This window comes from Mytilus edulis, chromosome 1 (genome assembly GCF_963676685.1).
Source record: "Mytilus edulis chromosome 1, xbMytEdul2.2, whole genome shotgun sequence".
Lineage (NCBI taxonomy): Eukaryota > Metazoa > Mollusca > Bivalvia > Mytilida > Mytilidae > Mytilus > Mytilus edulis.
In genome coordinates, this window is record NC_092344.1 from 74,468,064 (window position 1) to 74,487,931 (window position 19,868).

The 19,868-nt window shown below is 31.5% G+C and overlaps 1 protein-coding gene across 1 annotated transcript in view; it reads right to left on the bottom strand.

Moving 5' to 3' along the window:
- Positions 1 to 19,868, bottom strand: part of LOC139489904 (cyclin-D-binding Myb-like transcription factor 1) — a 36,999-nt gene that overhangs the window by 2,952 nt on the left and 14,179 nt on the right. The window contains exons 12-17 of the mRNA XM_071276753.1: positions 18,588 to 18,670; positions 14,844 to 14,981; positions 11,529 to 11,677; positions 10,578 to 10,731; positions 1,205 to 1,236; positions 253 to 361 (exon numbers count right to left, since the gene is read on the bottom strand). Coding sequence (XP_071132854.1) covers positions 253 to 361; positions 1,205 to 1,236; positions 10,578 to 10,731; positions 11,529 to 11,677; positions 14,844 to 14,981; positions 18,588 to 18,670 — 665 coding nt within the window. The remainder of the gene's footprint in view (positions 1 to 252; positions 362 to 1,204; positions 1,237 to 10,577; positions 10,732 to 11,528; positions 11,678 to 14,843; positions 14,982 to 18,587; positions 18,671 to 19,868) is intronic.

A 19,868-nucleotide genomic window follows, 5' to 3' on the forward strand; every position in this document is an offset into this window, starting at 1 on the left:
TATATTTACCTGAGAGTGTACACATTACATTATTCTGTACAAAGTTTTGTATTTACCGGAGAGTGTACACATGACATTATTCTGTACAAAGTTTTGTATTTACCTGAGAGTGTACACATGACATTATTCTGTACAAAGTTTGTTTTGTATTTACCTGAGAATGTACACATGACATTATTCTGTACAAAGTTTGTTTTGTATTTACCTGAGAGTGTACACATGACATTATTCTATACAAAGTTTTATATTTACCTGAGAGTGTACACATGACATTATTCTGTACAAAGTTTGTTGATGTATCATTTAAATCCCCATCAGCTGTAGATGAAGACTGACTCATGTCTGTTACTTCTGGAATTGACTGTGGTAAATACAAAAATAAAATTATAAATCAATACATCGATTTCAATTTGGATGTTCAGTACAAAACTAAATAAAGTTTCAAGCCAAAGATGACCTTCCATTGTTAATGACCATATAGTGACATATATAACTATGACAAATTTTGATGTGCTTGTGTTGTTGGGTAACGGTCTTATTCAAATTAATAACATTTATTTAAGTCTGGTCAATATATTTATTCATCATTGTTCCATTTATCCATTTCTGTTGCATGCTGTTGGTATTTGATAATAAAAGAAAACACTGCAGGATGCTACTGTTAATATTTGAATCAATGTTCTTGTGAGCAAAGGAGGATAATGATTGCTTTCATTTTGCAATGTGAATGTAAAATTATACAGTGAATTTCATTTAGCAATATAACACATTTAGGCATACTATATTACCTTTAATTGTTTAAATCTACATATGATGAATACTTGTAATTGTCCATTTGACAATTAAACAATATCTCCTTATTTCTATATGAAAGGTAAAGAGGTGTCTTAACCACCATGTGGTATTCTTAACCAATTTTGTTTTATATATTGTTTATGGCTCCAATTATTTTATCAAGATACTGAAGCGATTTTAATTTTTGCAATATTGAGAAAAAGTCTGGCAAAATTCACAATAAATGTGAGTTTAAATTATTGCGATTATAACTGTGTCTCAATTTTCAGAATAAAAAAACATCGTATTAATTTCTGAATTTAATACAGTAGGTTTGCCTATTTTGCATCAAAGCTAATATTAAATCTCAATTAAAAGAAAAAGCTCAATTCTTTAATCCTCTTCTTTTTCTATGTGTTCATATACTTACTGGAGATTCAAAATCTGTGGAAGGCTGAAGCTCTAAAAATATAAAATTATTTATTGTGAACACATTTTTGCCAAATTTTCCAATTTTGATTGTGCAATTTTCCTTGTTTGTTATTAATCATTTACAAATAGATCAAATAAATAGTATGTGGTAATTCATATAGGTAACACATTATTCCATTTAATCATTCATTTATTTAATCAACTAGAACACACCAGTGACTGAATTAATGTACCTATGCCTTATTTTTTGCCTGGATTTTTAGTATTCGATTTTTCATTTGATAAAGTCATGCTGATTATAAGGCCACATTTTTTTCTGATTTCAAAATCTCTCTGTTTGAATCGGTCTTGGTTTTCTTAATACAACTACTCTTGAATGAATTAAATAGTGTCAATCCCTGTGTAATGACTAAGTTCAGGTGTGATTATGACTTTTGTATATAGCAAATCCCAACACACCATTTGGTGGTGCACCTGACAAGGGTGGAACATACAGATTAGGTAAAAGGTACCATTGGTATATGTATTGATTCGACCAGGAACTTATAAATAATTGGTTATGTTTATTATGTGGAAAAACAAAAGGGCCTAGAAATTGTGCAATTTGCAATTAACACCATTGTCCTATACATTGGTTATAAATAAAGTTCTTTTGACAAAGTCAGTGTTCCTTAAGAGCCAGTCTGTGATAAAACCATGCAAAATGGTCCAAATCCAAAATATTCCAATCAGACTGATATTTTGTATTTTAGATACCTTATATGTAATAACTATTTGTGCAAAATATTTTGAAAAAATATTCAGCCATTATTTGTGTATGCCGAACATTCGATAATTGTCTATTTCTGTACTGACAAATAGCCATTTCAAGCCTATTTTAGGGTATTTTGACCTGATTTTTTTTTGTTTTATAGAAAAAATACAACTAAATGATAACAAATATCTTAACTAACAACTTAAAATGAAAGGAAATTATGATAATTCAAAAAGTTGTGAGATTTCTCAATACCCCTACTTACAGGTTGAAATTGCATGGTTTTGAAAAAGTGCCGATTCAGCAAAATTTGTATATTTTCAAAGGCTTGAATCTTGTAAGATCGTGTTTTATTTTCAATAAAATGTAATATTTCATGAAGCTTATATATTTATCTACAAAATGCAAGAAAATGGTGCTCGGCAAATGATACCTTCTTACGAGAAAATAATAATTAAAGATAGGCGTGATGGCCATTTTGCCGATTTTTTTATTTTTTTATCTGTTTCATTAGAAACTTTTTAAAAGTATGTAATAGTCAAAATATAAGAAAAATAATGACTGAACTAATGTTTACTGGTTATATTAATTGAATAAACCAAGTTTAACTTAGTTTAAATTATAAAATATACTAAATGAGTAAACCCGGGAAAACCGCTTTTTTGCATTTTTTGTCCCTAAACTGAGCATTTTTACCATATGTTTGAAATCTTAAATTATTCAAAAGTAAATTACTTTAGTAACTTAAAATGGGCTGTTTTATTTACAATACTATGCACACTCATCAAGTAATATCATCATGAGTTCTTCATAATTTTAGCATTTTATAATAGTCTAGTTTTTAGACGCTTTTTTGTCTAATTTCAAAGTGGCCACAATTGAGTTCAGTCTTAAATTTTTAAAACAGGTTGTATTTGATAATGATTCATAAAACTGTTAAACATATAAGAGATAGAGACTCAACATAAATGCAACCCCTTGCAATTTAGACAAAAATACTATCATAAAAGTACTAAAAATTGTAAGCACGTCTCCTTCAGATGAAATCGGGGTATTTTCTTTTCTAAAATAGTATGAAAATGTAGACAAAATTGTACAAACTGCGCAGCCTTGTACATCCATGTTATCTATTTCCAGAAAAGAGGAAGATTTAATAGTTTTGTGAATTTCATAGAATTGTGCCTCTTACCTAGAAAAGTGCTATATTTTGTATATTGTGATAAAGCTTTATGTCAAATATAAAGAGACTACTCCTAGTAGTTCCTGATAAAACTGGAACTGAAATTTTGTGACGCTGACATGAACTATGTAAATTCTGGGAGAACCGTGGACATAACAGTAATGTTAAGTTTCCTCCTAGAATGTAATCTCTAGCAATTTGAGGCTTGGGAATAAGACATGTAAAATACAGATGGCCTATTACTACCAGCTGAGACAAACACAAATATTTCAAATTGCAATAAAATTTATTTCATAACCACATGTAATAACCAGATACTCCGCAGGGTGCAGCTTTATACGACCGCAGAGGTCGAACCCTGAACAGTTTGGGCAAGTATGGACACAACATTTAAGCTTGATATAGCTCTGAATTTGGATTGTGATTAAATAGTTGACACAACAGAATGAGTGTGGTCTAAGAACTTAAACTTAAAAACTTAAAAAAATTTAATTTGACATTTACCTATTATGGTCCAATATCTAAAATCTAAATACATGGTTAGATTCAGCATATCATAGAACCCCAAGAATTCAATTTTTGATGCAATCAAATAATGTTCAATTTTAGACCCCATTAGACTTCAATGTGGACCAATTTGATAACCGGGCCCAAATATTAAAAATCTAAATACATGGTTAGATTCAGCATATTTGAAGAACCCCATTTATTCAATTTTGTTTAAATCAAACAAAGTTTAATTTTGGACCCCGATTTGGACCAACTTAAAAACTGGGCCCATAATCAAAAATCTTAGTACATTTTTAGATTCAGCTTATCAAAGAACCCCAAGAATTAAATTTTTGTTAAAATCAAATTAAGTTTAATTTTGGACCCTTTGGACCTTAATGTAAACCAATTTGAAAACAGGAACAAAAATTAAGAATCTAAATTTACTGTTAGATTTGGCAAATCAAAGAACCCCAATAATTCATTTTTTGATGAAATCAAACAGTTTAATTGTGGACCCTTTTTGGCCCCTAATTCCTAAACTGTTAGGACCAAAACTCCCAAAATCATTCCCAACCTTTCTTTTATGGTCATAAACCTTGTGTTTAAATTTCATAGATTTCTCTTTACTTATACTAAAGTTATACTTATAGTGCGAAAACCAAATATCTTTGGATGACGAAAACGATGACAACGGCAACGTCATACCAATATACGACCAAAATTTTTCATTTTTTGCGGTTGTATAAAAACAAATATACACAGATAAATGGTTAAACTGTTGAGCAGACATACAATTACCCGGCCACGTCCACTTGTATTTTTGTCCATCTGATGAGTTAAGCCTTTTTCAACTGATTTTTATAATTCGTTCTTATGTTTTACTGTTATACCACTGTCCTAGGTTAGGGGGAGGGTTGGGATCCCCCGCTAACATGTTTAACCCCGCTACATTATTTATGTATGTGCCTGTCCCAAGTCAGGAGCCTGTAATTCAGTGGTAGTCGTTTGTTTATGTGTAACATATTTGTTTTTCATTCATTTTTAATATACATAAGGCCTTTAGTTTTCTCATTTGAATTGTTTTACATTGTCTTATCGGGGCCTTTTCTAGCTGACTATGCGGTATGAGCTTTGCTCATTGTTTAAGGTCGTACGGTGACCTTTAGTTGTTAATGTCTGTGTCATTTTGGTCTCTTGTGGACAGTTGTCTCATTGGCAATCATACCATATCTTCTTTTTTATATTGTCATTAAAATGGTAAGATTTTACTGTTTATATACATGTAATATTATGGTGGTCTATCGTAAAGAAAAACGTGCAAAATGGTCTAAATACAAGTTTTTAGTCATGAATGAACATGATGAAGGTATTAGCAAAAAAAAGTAAAAGTTTGTTAGATCTGAAAAAATTTAACATAATAAAGTCATCAATATCTATTTTAACTAAATATTAAACAATTTTGCAGCATCAGAATTTTTTTGGATAAAAACAAGCATTCTGTGAGTAATACATGGCAATACATAGTCCCCAACCCGTTACAAATTCATTGTAATGGAACAAAATTTTAACTTGATCTATAATTTGTCATGGTGTAAACTACATAAAAATATCGAGACAAAATCTTCAAGCAAAACAAATAAAACTTGTTGAATTCTGACTATCTAAGTGAATTTCCTATGTCCAAAGACCACAACTCTGCACACAAATATCAGACTGGAACAAAACTGAATCACTAAATACCAAAGAAAAGGAAAAACATTCAAAATGTCATTTTGTCTTAAAAAATGAGTTATTTCCGTTTGAACAGAAATTTTCTAATGAATAAGTATTTCATCAAAAATTTAATTCTAGAGAAAGGGCTTCAACTGAACAAAGAGAAAAGCTTAAAGCGTGAATAATGAATTTGACCTGTAACTTGTCATGATAAATCAATAAACCAAATATCAAATCAAAATCTACAAGCACAAAGTCTTGATTTGCCAAAATGACAGATAGACAGACTGACAGACAGACAAACCTAAGTCCACTTAGACGTTAGCCGTTAGGGAACTTAAAATCAAAATCTCAAAGTATCAACAAACAGGAAAGAGATGTTCTTTGGAGAGGGAACATTCAAGATAATTTTGGAAAAGCTTTCGATTTTTGAAGAAGTAGGGTCACCTCAAATGTCTTTCTTTTATTTGGATTTAATCTGAGATATAAATCAAAAACTTTTATATGGCACATTATATATGCACATATAAACTTTTTTCGTAGATGAAAAAAAAATGGCCACATTTTTTACATACGCTCTAATAGACACAGATTTCGAATCTAGACACTCAATGAGTGATTGCCCCTATAATTGGTTGCATTCCAATCAAAAGTTTCAAAGAGGAAGATTTTTTGAAATACAAGTATGTTCACAACTCTGTTTTATATAACAAGCTTTTTAAAAGACTGTCATCAATTGAAAGTATGTGAAAATCAGGTGCTCCGCAGGGCGCAGCTTTATAAACCGCAGTGGTTGAACAGTTGGGGCAAATTAAAGTTGGTCACAATGTTCAAGCTTGATGCTGTCTAAATTTGGATTGTGATTGCATTTTTTACAAAATAAAGGTTTTTGTTACAAAATAAATGTGGTCAAAGATCAACAAATCTATTGCACAATATTGTGCAATTGAAGATTTCTTCTTGAAAATTTTCAAAATTTGAAATTTGAAAAATTTTGAAAAAAAAGAAATCCCTTAAAAAATTGTTTACAAATTCCCCCCCCCCCCCCCATTTATTAAAACCCCCTTTAAGGAATAACCCTTAAACACAATCCCATCCTTTCCTTTTAAGTATAGAACCTTGTAGTACAATTACAGAGAGATCCATATACTTAAACCCAAGTTATTGTTTGGAAACTAGAAACATGCTTCTTTTTGGCCCTTTTTTTGGCCCCTTATTCCTACATATTTTGGACAATTAATCCAAAACTAAATCCCAGCCTCCCCTTGGTTATATGGAGCGTTGTGGTACAATTTGAGAGAGATCCAGACAATTACACACAAGTAATTGTCTTGAAACTAGAAAAATGCTTGTTTTTGGCCCCTTTTTGGCCCCTTTTTTTGGCCCTTAATTCCTAACTTTGAACCCATGACCTATTTAAATGAATCCAAACCTTCTACGTGTGGTTTTAAACATTGTGATACAATATCAGAGCAAATGAAATACTTATACACAAGTTATTATCCTTAAACTATAAAATGCTTGTTTTGGGCCCCTTTTGTGGCCCATAATTCCTAAACGGTTGGGACCATCATCCCCAAAATCGATCCAAACCTTACTTTCGTGGTATTGAACCTTCTGAAAAAAAAATCATTCTATACACTGAAACTAAAGTTATTGTCCAGAATATAAGACTACTCTGATCAGTTTTAGTTAAAATATTAAAGGGCAAAAACTATTACAATTATTGCATTTTATAGATATTTGGGAGCATTTTTTTACCAATTTCCCAATATTTGCCAGGCTAAATTTTTTTACTTGTCTTAGAACTGATATGCACCTTTGAAAAAATCCTAAAAGTTGAAAAAAATAAATATGATCTTGAGAGAAAACACCTACTGAGTACATGTACTACATGCAAGTTATCTAATACATCTGTTGCACGAACCTCTCTGGCAACCTGCCAAAAGGTAAAAAAAATGTCAAAATGCATTTTTTCTTTTTTTTTATAATGTTCTTTGCAAAATATAACAAGATAATGCTATATTTAAGAGATATATCAATTATCCAGACCTTTAAAAAGTACCTAAATATGGTGATTTTTTTGGCATTTTTTTTTAATAATTCACAAATATGCAAATAAGGCTGTTAAATGAAAAATAGTGTGAGTTTACAAAATTTTTTTTTTTATCTTAACTCCTAAATACCCAAAGATTTTGGAAATATATATAATGTTGCCCAGTTATAACTACCAATTTGGACGAAATTTGAGATTTTGCATGGTTTTATGGCAGACTGGCTCTTAAATGATAAAAAGAAAGGTTGATATAAGTGATATTATACTATATTTAGATAAAATCTTAGGAAATGAAATAGAAAGAGAGATAATTTGCAATCATAGGTGATAGCCAAATCTTAAGAGACAGAACCAAGGGAGATAATTCAAACTCATAAACTACTGGTAGCAAGAATATATATCTCAATATAAATAAGTATAAACGTTAAACTAAGAAAGATAATTCAACTTCATAAAGGACTGACAAGGTGAATATCTCTGAAAAATAATATTGAAGTCAAATTAAGGAAAATAACTTTACAAAACATGTGACTGACTTGAATGTCTCTGAAGAAAGTAATATTGAAGTTGTACAATGGGAGATAACTTAACCTGATAAGCTACAGACAAGGATATAAGAAAGAAAAACTTGGCTAGAACTATGGGAAATAATTATAAGCTAGTTTCATCTCCAGTTAAGGAAAGATCATTATAAAAAAAAACAGGTGCTCCGCAGGGCGCAGCTTTATACGACCGCAGAGGTCGATCCCTGAACAGTTGGGGCAGGTATGGACAAAACATTTAAGCGTGATACAGCTCTGAATTTGGATTGTCATCAAATTTTTGACATTATATGGGTTTTTTACACAAAACAAATGTCAAGATTTTACAAATCAATTAAAGATTTCTTCTTCAAACTTATTTAAATCTAAAATTAAATAGTTGACACAGCATAGGTTTCTGACACAGAATGAATGTGGTCTAATGAACTTAAAATTTTGTTTTCCTTTGAGCAATTCACTATGCTGTTGAATATTAATCCTGTCAAAAAAATGTTTGAAGAAATTTTCTTTTTATTTATGAAATCTGAAATGAGAACAAGTATGGACACAACTTTTAAGCTAAAAATATTTTAGATAAGATAAGGAAAAAAAAACTTCATCAGCAACATTTTATATTAGCAAATTTCCAATGAAGTTATTTACATAAAGTTATTGGCAAATAAAAATAGAAAATGACATCATAGTCATGTCTGGCAAATGTCCAACATACATTATCTAAAAACATTTAAGATAAGATAAGGAAAAAAAGCTTCATCAGCAACATTTTATATTGGCAAATTTCCAATGAAGTTATTTACATAAAGTTATTGGCAAATAAAAATAGAAAATGACATCATAGTCATGTCTGGCAAATTTCCAACATATATTATCAACTACTATTCGATACAAAGAAAGATAACTCCAATTGAAAATTATTTGCTATTGCACAATATTGTGCAATTAGATATTTCTTGCTATTGTGCAATACTGTGCAATTGAAAATTTCTTGCTATTGCACAATACTTGATATGGAATCCTGATTTGGACCAACTTGAAAACTGGGCCCATAATCAAAAATCAAAGTACATGTTTAGATAAAGCATATCAAATAAGCCCAATAATTTAATTTTTGTTAAAATCAAACTTAGTTTAATTTTGGACCCTTTGGACCTTAATATAGACCAATTTGAAAACTGGACTAAAAATTAAGAATCTACATACACAGTTAGATTTGGCATATCAAAGAACCCATTTATTCAATTTTTGATGAAATCAAACAAAGTTTAATTTTGGACCCCCATTTGGACCAACTTGAAAACTAGGCCAATAATTAAAAATCTAAGTACATTTCTACATTCAGCATATCAAAGAACCCCAAGGATTCAATTTTTGTTAAAATCAAACTAAGTTTAATTTTGGACCCTTTGGACCTTAATGTAGACCAATTTGAAAACGGGACCAAACATTAAGAATCTACATACATAGTTAGATTCGGCATATCAAAGAACCCCAATTATTCAATTTTTGATGAAATCACACAAAGTTCAATTTTGGACCCTTTGGGCCCCTTATTCCTAAACTGTTGGGACCAAAACTCCCAAAATCAAACCCAACCTTCCTTTTATGGTCATAAACCTTGTGTTTAAATTTCATAGATTTATATTTACTTATACTAAAGTTATGGTGCAAAAACCAAAAATAATGCTTATTTGGGCCCCTTTTTGGCCCCTAATTCATAAACTGTTGTGACCTCAACTCCAAAAATCAATCCCAACCTTCCTTTTGTGGTCATAAACGTTGTGTTTAAATTTCATTGATTTCTATTTACTTATACTAAAGTTATTGTGCAAAACCAAGAATAATGCTTATTTGGGCCCTTTTATGGCCCTTAATTCCTAAACTGTTGGAACCAAAACTCCCAAAATCAATCCCAACCGTCCTTTTGTGGTCATAAACCTTATGTCAAAATTTCATAGATTTCTATTCACTTAAACTAAAGTTATAGTGTGAAAACCAAGAAAATGCTTATTTGGGCCCTTGTTGGCCCCTAATTCCTAAAATGTTGGGACCAAAACTCCCAAAATCAATCCCAACCTTTCTTTTGTGGTCATAAACCTTGTGTTAAAATTTCATTGATTTCTATTCACTTTTACTAAAGTTAGAGTGCGAAAACTAAAAGTATTCGGACGACGACGACGATGCCAACGTGATAGCAATATACAACCAAAAAATTAAAATTTTTGCGGTCGTATAAAAATGATAAACCATTAGAAGTTTTTAAAACCTGGTTTATCTCTATAAAAAATGAAAGTGATGTCAAAACAGGGGAGATAATTCAACACAGTAGCCATTGACACTAGGTCTTATGGTCATACAAAGTTACAAGTCGTTTAAACCTGCTATGCTTGTATGCACCTATCTAAAGCCAGGAGCCTGTTGTTCAGTTGTTGTCTTTTGTTAAAGAGGTCCATAAGTGTTTTATATAGATTCAACTTGGTTTTCCTGTTTGAGTTGTTTTTTTACTTTTAATTTTGGGAACAAGTACAAATTATCTCCCCTATCTACACTTCAATTAAATTTTCGACAGACACACCTTGTGGCTAATTGGAATCAGAGACAATTTTACTCACATATCAAAATTTAGTGACAACTTACCTCCATTACTAACTGAAAGAGAGTCTTGTTCTATTGGTAATGAGATGGTTGTGGAATCAAGGGAGGTCACTCCATTATCATTTTCATTTGAGAGTATCACAGACTGAGGGTTCATTTCTACAGATACACTTTCACTTGTTGATATGTTAGTTGTCTTTAATTAAAAAAAAAAAACCAAATGAATTAAAATATATCTGATCATCAATATGCTGTTGAATATTAGTATATTCCAAAAGAAAAAGCAACTTACTTATAATTCAATTTTACATCATTTTACAGAAATTTCCAATACATTATCAAATACAATATTTTTATTCTGACATTAATATCCTTACAAATATATATTATAAAATGTTCTTTTTTTAAAAACTGATGGAAGACAAAGGTCTGGTCATTTCATTTAATAAGCATGCCTTTAAGATCACATATGTATTTATTAAGTAAAAAAAGTAAAATAATATTAAATTATCCCAAGATCTCTAAAAGAGATAATAAAAAAAATGAAACTGTGGGCTACTGCTCACTAATGATACCCCCGCCAAAATATTTCAGTAAACAGGAAGTTGTTGAGTAGTGAATCTGAAAACACATCACACATTATAGCTGACATATATAAACCCTGAAACCAAATTTTTGTAGTTCCTGAGATAAATGTGGCGAAAATTTTCAACTTGGCTTTCATGTGTATTGATTAGTGCATTAAAATTGCTAGGAAGTTGGAAAGTTTGAGCAATTTTGCTGGTAATCAAAACCATTAAAAAACCAATACTTTTAATTAAAAATTTATTGTGATATTTTTATTATTGTGCAAAATTGCGACATGATATATTAAGCTAAATAAAAACTCATTAGCATAATTTATCTGCAGAATTTCTAGAAATCACAATAATAGATGCACGCAATAATTTCTGAAATTACAATATTTTAGGATCAGCAATAACAAAAGCTTACTGGTAGAGAATGAACAATAATATGATCTGTTCCCATGGCCATGCTACTGAGTGAGATAGGGGTACTATTGGCTGGTGCGATAAGGTACATCCCTGAATCTGATTGGTGGAGAACTTCATACTGAATACTATCCCCACCATCATCTACCCCTGAAAGTAAAGTATCACATATATAATTATCTATATAATTATTGTTTTTTTCATAAAAAGTATCATAAAGAATATTTGGAACTACTAAACATCAGATTTTTTTCGTGTTTGTAAAGAATATTTGGAAGTACTAAACATCAGTTTTTTTCGTGTTTATTTAATTTTCACCTGTTCTGAAAGGTTGCTGCATAAACTGAAAACAGAAAACCACCATCAAAATGAAAAAGTCTGTTAATACATCATCTGATAGAAAGAATGGATAGTGACTGTTTGTGTCACAAAATATGTATTTAACATTAACCCTTTCTAAGAATAATTGTGTATAATTCGATTGCTTTTAACTAATAAATTTATTCATGGGTAAAAGTACAGCTTTACATAAATGTATGTATAGACATCTGTCTATTACTGAACACTATATGTTGACTTTCAAATACCAATGGTTATTTGTGTCATTGTGTCACAGTTTATTTATCTTAAGTCTTGCATCTCGTTCTATTTATATGGTATGTTATTATACATTGACCAAATAAAATTGAGAATTGAAATGTGGAATGTGTCATAGAGACAACCACTTGACCAAAGAGCAGAAACAGCTCAAGGCCACCAATAGTTCTTCAACATAGCTAGAAAATCCTGCACCTGGAGTCAGCTTCATCATAATTTATGTAAACTGCTTGTATACATCAAAATTAAAATGTTATTTCTTTCTACCAGAATTTACTGACATACACTGCTGAGTAACTTTGTCTTGTAATCCTGTAAACTACACACTATTGTTTCATTCCTGAATTTAATTGTATAGGTATGTACTGTGTGGTGACATCATTCTGCAAACCTATAAACATCACACTATTGTTTCATACCTGAATTTAATTGTATAGGTATATACTGTGTGGTGACATCATTCTGCAAACCTATAAACATCACACTATTGTTTCATACCTGAATTAAATTGTATTGGTATGTACTGTGTGGTGACATCATTCTGCAGACCTATAAACATCACACTATTGTTTCATACCTGAATTAAATTGTATAGGTATATACTGTGTGGTGACATCATTCTGTAGACCTATAAACTTCATACCATTGTTTCATACCTGAATTTAATTGTATAGGTATATACTGTGTGGTGACATCATTCTGTAGACCTATAAACATCACACCATTGTTTCATACCTGAATTTAATTGTATAGGTATATACTGTGTGGTGACATCATTCTGCAGACCTATAAACTTCATACCATTGTTTCATACCTGAATTTAATTGTATAGGTATATACTGTGTTGTGACATCATTCTGTAGACCTATAAACATCACACCATTGTATCATACCTGAATTTAATTGTATAGGTATATACTGTGTTGTGACATCATTCTGTAGACCTATAAACATCACACCATTGTATCTTACCTTAATTTAATTGTATAGGTATATACTGTGTGGTGACATCATTCTGCAGACCTATAAACATCACACTATTGTTTCATACCTGAATTTAATTGTATAGGTATATACTGTGTGGTGACATCATTCTGTAGACCTATAAACTTTATACCACTGTTTCATACCTGAATTTAATTGTATAGGTATATACTGTGTTGTGACATCATTCTGTAGACCTATAAACATCACACTATTGTATCATACCTGAATTTAATTGTATAGGTATATACTGTGTTGTGACATCATTCTGTAGACCTATAAACTTCATACCATTGTTTCATACCTGAATTTAATTGTATAGGTATATACTGTGTGGTGACATCATTCTGTAGACCTATAAACTTTATACCACTGTTTCATACCTGAATTTAATTGTATAGGTATATACTGTGTGGTGACATCATTCTGCAGACCTATAAACATCACACTATTGTTTCATACCTGAATTTAATTGTATAGGTATGTACTGTGTGGTGACATCATTCTGCAGACCTATAAACATCACACTATTGTTTCATACCTGAATTTAATTGTATAGGTATGTACTGTGTGGTGACTTCATTCTGTAGACCTATAAACTTCATACCATTGTTTCATACCTGAATTTAATTGTATAGGTATATACTGTGTGGTGACATCATTCTGTAGACCTATAAACTTCATACCATTGTTTCATACCTGAATTTAATTGTATAGATGTATACTGTGTTGTGACATCATTCTGTAGACCTATTAACATTACACTATTGTATCATACCTGAATTTAATTGTATAGGTATATACTGTGTTGTGACATCATTCTGTAGACCTATAAACATCACACCATTGTATCATACCTGAATTTAATTGTATAGGTATATACTGTGTGGTGACATCATTCTGTAGACCTATAAACTTCATACCATTGTTTCATACCTGAATTTAATTGTATAGGTATATACTGTGTTGTGACATCATTCTGTAGACCTATAAACATCACACCATTGTATCATACCTGAATTTAATTGTATAGGTATATACTGTGTGGTGACATCATTCTGCAGACCTATACACATCACACCATTGTATCATACCTGAATTTAATTGTATAGATGTATACTGTGTTGTGACATCATTCTGCAGACCTATAAACATCACACCATTGTATCATACCTGAATTTAATTGTATAGGTATATACTGTGTGGTAACATCATTCTGTAGACCTATAAACATCACACCATTGTTTTTTCATACCTGAATTTAATTTTATAGGTATATACTGTGTGGTGACATCATTCTGCAGACCTATACACATCACACCATTGTTTCATACCTGAATTTAATTGTATAGGTATATACTGTGTTGTGACATCATTCTGTAGACCTATAAACATCACACCATTGTTTTTTCATACCTGAATTTAATTGTATAGGTATATACTGTGTGGTGACATCATTCTGCAGACCTATACACATCACACCATTGTTTCATACCTGAATTTAATTGTTTAGGTATGTACTGTGTGGTGACATCATTCTGCAGACCTATAAACTTCATACCATTGTTTCATACCTGAATTTAATTGTATAGGTATATACTGTGTTGTGACATCATTCTGTAGACCTATAAACATCACACCATTGTTTTTTCATACCTGAATTTAATTGTATAGGTATATACTGTGTGGTGACATCATTCTGCAGACCTATAAACATCACACCATTGTTTCATACCTGAATTTAATTGTATAGGTATATACTGTGTGGTAACATCATTCTGTAGACCTATAAACTTCATACCACTGCCTGCCTGTGGGGTCTGTTTTACTTTCAGATTTTGTAAATGTACTGTCTTAAGATACTCTAACATATCTGCAATACAAATATATCATAAAATGGAGCAACTATTAAGTTTTGTATGTTGATATATCTTAAAAAGAGCTAAAAAGGGATTTCTGGGTGAGAAATGATAGGAAGTAACTTATGTAGATAGCTCTTTAGGTTGCACTTTGTAAATACAGCTGTTTTTTTTAAACCACACCTCTTTGGGGAGATATATAATATTCATAAGTATGTTAATTTGTTAACGTACTGGTTCCAAGATATGATCTCTATGTTTCATCTCATATAGAGACATAAAAGAGAGACAAAAGATACCAGAGGGACAGTCAAACTCATAACTTGGGACTGTTACCAGTATAAAAACATACTATTGTGGTGAAAAATGAATTCTGAAGTAGGCAAAAAGTAAAGGTAAGATTTAAGGGCATACGATACAGTAGAGATCCCTCGTTGATTTTTTTAAAAAATTTTGATAGAAGTTCAATTTCAATGTGTACTTTTCAAATATGCAAAGAAAAAAGTACCTTCATGACTTACTTTTTGAGATAATTTGGTTCGAAATTTGCATATTTGGAAGAAAATCCTTGAAATTTCATAAATTATGACTTTTAAAGAAAGTAACAATACTTTTGAACGAAAAGTCATAACTTAACCGGGTTTTTTGTAAAATATTCCCTTGATCCATGGCATCAACATGCTGAAACAAGTTTAAGGCTAAATCAAATCATTATGTTCCGGATTTAGATTGCTATATCCGAAATAAAGAAATTGAACATATGTTTGCGTCTTTTTGGCAGTGCAGAAAAAATTTGATCGTTGATTTTTTCCTAAAATTTTGGCGGAGTGTTCTTGAAAAAGTACTTGATTGATTGCAAAAGAAAAAAAATGGGGTCCATGTGCTTGTTTTTTCAATAAAAGCCATAAACCTTAATTTTTTACGACGTCTGTCAGTATGGCGCTAAATTACGTTAAATTAAGTTTTAATCGCAATAACGTCGTGTAAGCATTCCCGCCGTACACGAGTTTGCAGGTGATTTCAAAGCGTTGATACTTATCATAAAAATTTATAAGATGGTAAATCATAAAATAAAAAACATTTGTGCTAAACATTTACGAAACGAAATTTGGACAGGAACCTTTTCATAATAAAAAAAAGACTATAAAAAAGAATTCTAGCAGATTGCTTTGTCAGATGTACGGCAAAAAAGAAAATCTGATTGAAATAAAGGTGCATCTCCGTCCGACATTAGTTCTAAATTGCTTCATGAACTGTAAGAGGACAGACAACTTTATTGACACCACAAAATGTGAACCAACTATAAATTAAGTGAGGCGATACCATTAATTGACAACAGTATAACCTTCAACAATGACAAAATCGATACTGTATCGTCAACTTTAGGTCCCGACGTACTTTAAATTTTATTTTTTTTTACATTCAAAAGATAATCTTCAAATTTAAATTATAAGCAGTACTTCTTGTTTTATAATAAGGGCTGTTTTGTGCAATTTAACTCGTGCAATTATTGCCTCAATTGACCGAAAATGAAGTTGTAATATAAAATTTTATAGGAAGTGCAGCAGCCGGTATAAGAGAATAATATTGAAAGATGTCTTTATCAATAGATAAGTTACTTAACCTTTTTTACGGCGTATACGTATGAATATTGGCGTACTTGTTTGTCTAGAAGTAGAGCTATATTGAAAACAATTTGTTCGTCTGTCCGATCGTCTAATTATACGACGAGTTTTAACGTGTGTACACTTTCTGATCTGTCTGTCTGCAATTAGTGTACATTTGCCGATACTTCAATTTTTATCTCTCAATACATTGAATTATAATAGGGACATGCTTATACAAATAAGAAGACGTGGTATTATTAGAAATGAGGAAAATCTCAATCAGAGACCAAATGGGTTAACGACTATAGGACATCGGACGGCGTTCAACAATGAGTAAAACCCATACCACATAGTAAGCTATAAAAGGCCCCTAAACATGCCAAATGCAAATCAACTCAAATGGGAAACTTACGGCCTGATTTAAGTACAAAAAAATGAACAAAATACAAATATGGTGACCAATACCAAAAGACACCATTTAATTACAAACCCTTTTAACAGCATGTGAACGTGCATTTTCTTGTTTTGGTCTATTACATCCAGTTTCATATACAAAAAGAATACATCCAATTAAACAAACTAACATGTGACAATTTTGCATCTATTGGTAATATTTTGCTTAAATTCAAACCAAAAACGACACCACTATATTTTTTTGAAATCTTTTTAACGGACTATTGACAGTTTTTCTACATACACATACAATATTATGTTTTTAAAATATCAATTAAAATCGGCAATTATACGACCTTGTCCACCAATGAGTGTCTCGCACATGCAGTCGGTTTTGTTATTTCATTGATAGTCTGTTAAATTTGGATTTACAATGTCCGTAAAACTTGGAGGCTGCCAAATTCTAAACAAGAAAAGAAAAAAAAGACACAAACTGAACTATTTTGATTCTGATATTTTTCAGTTCAAGATAGTATTATTTACTTCGAATTCATTATCAATAAATGAAAATAACTGTTCTCGTCATGAAAAATATTGCACAGCTGTACAACACTCCGCAGTAATGACTTTTGTGTATGGATTTCAACACCAGACCCGATTCGGCCACCCTATAACAATAGATTTTGTTAAATTTTTCCTCATTAATCACGGGTTCATACGTTTTCTCATTTCTTTAAGTTTCATTAAAATGACATTTGGATTAGCTATTGCAGGTCGTTATGTTCTGAATTGTGTTATTGGGCCGTGCAGTTTTGGCAGTTATTCAGTGCCAGACTAAAAAGCTCCACAATTCTACTTCCGTCTTTCCATGTCAGTACTCTCTTCCGTGTCTATCACCATTTCATCAATTTCGTCATGCAAAATTGTATTTGATTTATTTTTGTACATCTCAAGTATTTCCTTTAATCTCACTGATCTTCGGTGGGTTTCCCCGTTATTTAGAAACGGCATGGCCACTTTTTTAGCAGGTACTTTTTTGAAATTTGCGCATCCGAAATTAATGACGTCAGAGAATATTCCGCGAAATATGACTTATTCTAAAGCGACGTCGCGAAATGTTAACGTTCTTATTAGAAACATTGCGAAATTACAACGTTCTGGTTGCCAACGTCGCGAAAACAACACGGACAGTTTTGAAAACGTTATTATCTGCCCCTGCTACTGTATCGTATTCCCTTAAACTCTTAACAAGTTTAGGGCATATAAATGTTGAAAATATGCGGCACAGCCCTATGTTTTGACCTTTGGATAAAATAGTAGTGCATATCAACTTTGCATTAAAGGATACAATTTTTTACGAAGCTTCATAGTAAAAGTGTCACAGTTTTAGCTGCAAAGGGAGTTCCTATGAGAATATGCATTGTCTATATTTAAAGAAATGCACCCTATACTTTTGTTTCCTGCCTCCTTTCATAACAAATTGTTATGCTTATCTTACACTGATATTGTCTATAAAAATATATTGTAAAATAACATCATTACCGCCTCAATTTTTTTCTGCCAGGAGGTTAGAATCTAAACTTTTAATGTAATCATAATAAAATTAACAAAGTCTCATACCTTTAAATTCCATACTTTGATATTCTGTACAATGTCTTTTTAATGACCACCATTTTCCTCTAAGCCACTGGGGAGATCTCACACTAATAATAAATAAAGTAAACAAAATGTATCAGATTTGCATTAGAAACACAAATAAGAACTTTGAAGTTCATATCAGTCAAATTTCAAAAGAACATTTATCTTAAAGAAATCCCTACATTTGCGTTACTGTCAACTATTCATTATCTATGTTCAGATTTTAAGTGCAAGATATCCTACCTAATTAAAAGAGGGACGAAAGATACCAAAGGGACAGTCAAACTCATAAATCTAAAACAAACTGACAACGCCATGGCTAAAAATGAAAAAGACAAACAGAAAAACAATAGTACACATGACACAACATAGAAAACTAAAGAATAAACAACACGAACCCCACCAAAAACTAGGGGTGATCTCAGGTGCTCCGGAAGGGTAAGCAGATCCTGCTCCACATGCGGCACCCGTCGTGTTGCTTATGTGATTACAAATCCGGTAAATAGTCTAATTCGGTAGGTCAAATTCATGAAAGGGAAGGGGATTGTAGTTACGACGTGAGGAACATATCCGATATCATTTGTGAAATGGTTATTCCATAACGGTCAACCAACTCGTGATGTCGTCCGTAAAATTTACGAAGGGATGATTTCAACTTCACCATTTGGAACTCTTGATTTAATAGCTTCCTTGTGAGCAGTAACCCTCTATCAAGAAAATCATGATAGGAAATGCAAGCACGGGAATATCGTATCAATTGAGAGATATATACCCCGTATGCAGGTGCTGCTGGAATGTTGCTACTTAGAAATGGAAAGTTCACAATTGGGAAGCTGAAATCATCTCTTTTGTCGTAAAGTTTTGTCTTCAACCGACCCTCATTGTCAATTTCTAGATGTAAGTCAAGATATGAAGCTGACTTAACTGTATCTGTAGTATCCTTTATCTCCAATTCGATGGGATAGATGCGTTCCACATAGTCACCAAATTTTGAATTGTTTAGTGAAAGAACGTCATCTATATAGCGGAAAGTAGAGTTAAAGGATATTGCTAACTTCTTATCTTTCTTCCTAAGAAGTTCCTGCATGAAGTCAGCCTCATAATAATAAAGAAACAAGTCAGCAAGTAGAGGGGCACAGTTTGTTCCCATAGGTATGCCGACAGTCTGTTGAAAAACACGTCCTCCGAACGTAACAAATATGTTGTCAATCAAGAAATCAAGCATCTTGATAATATCGGTTTCAGAGAATTTTTTGTTTGAAT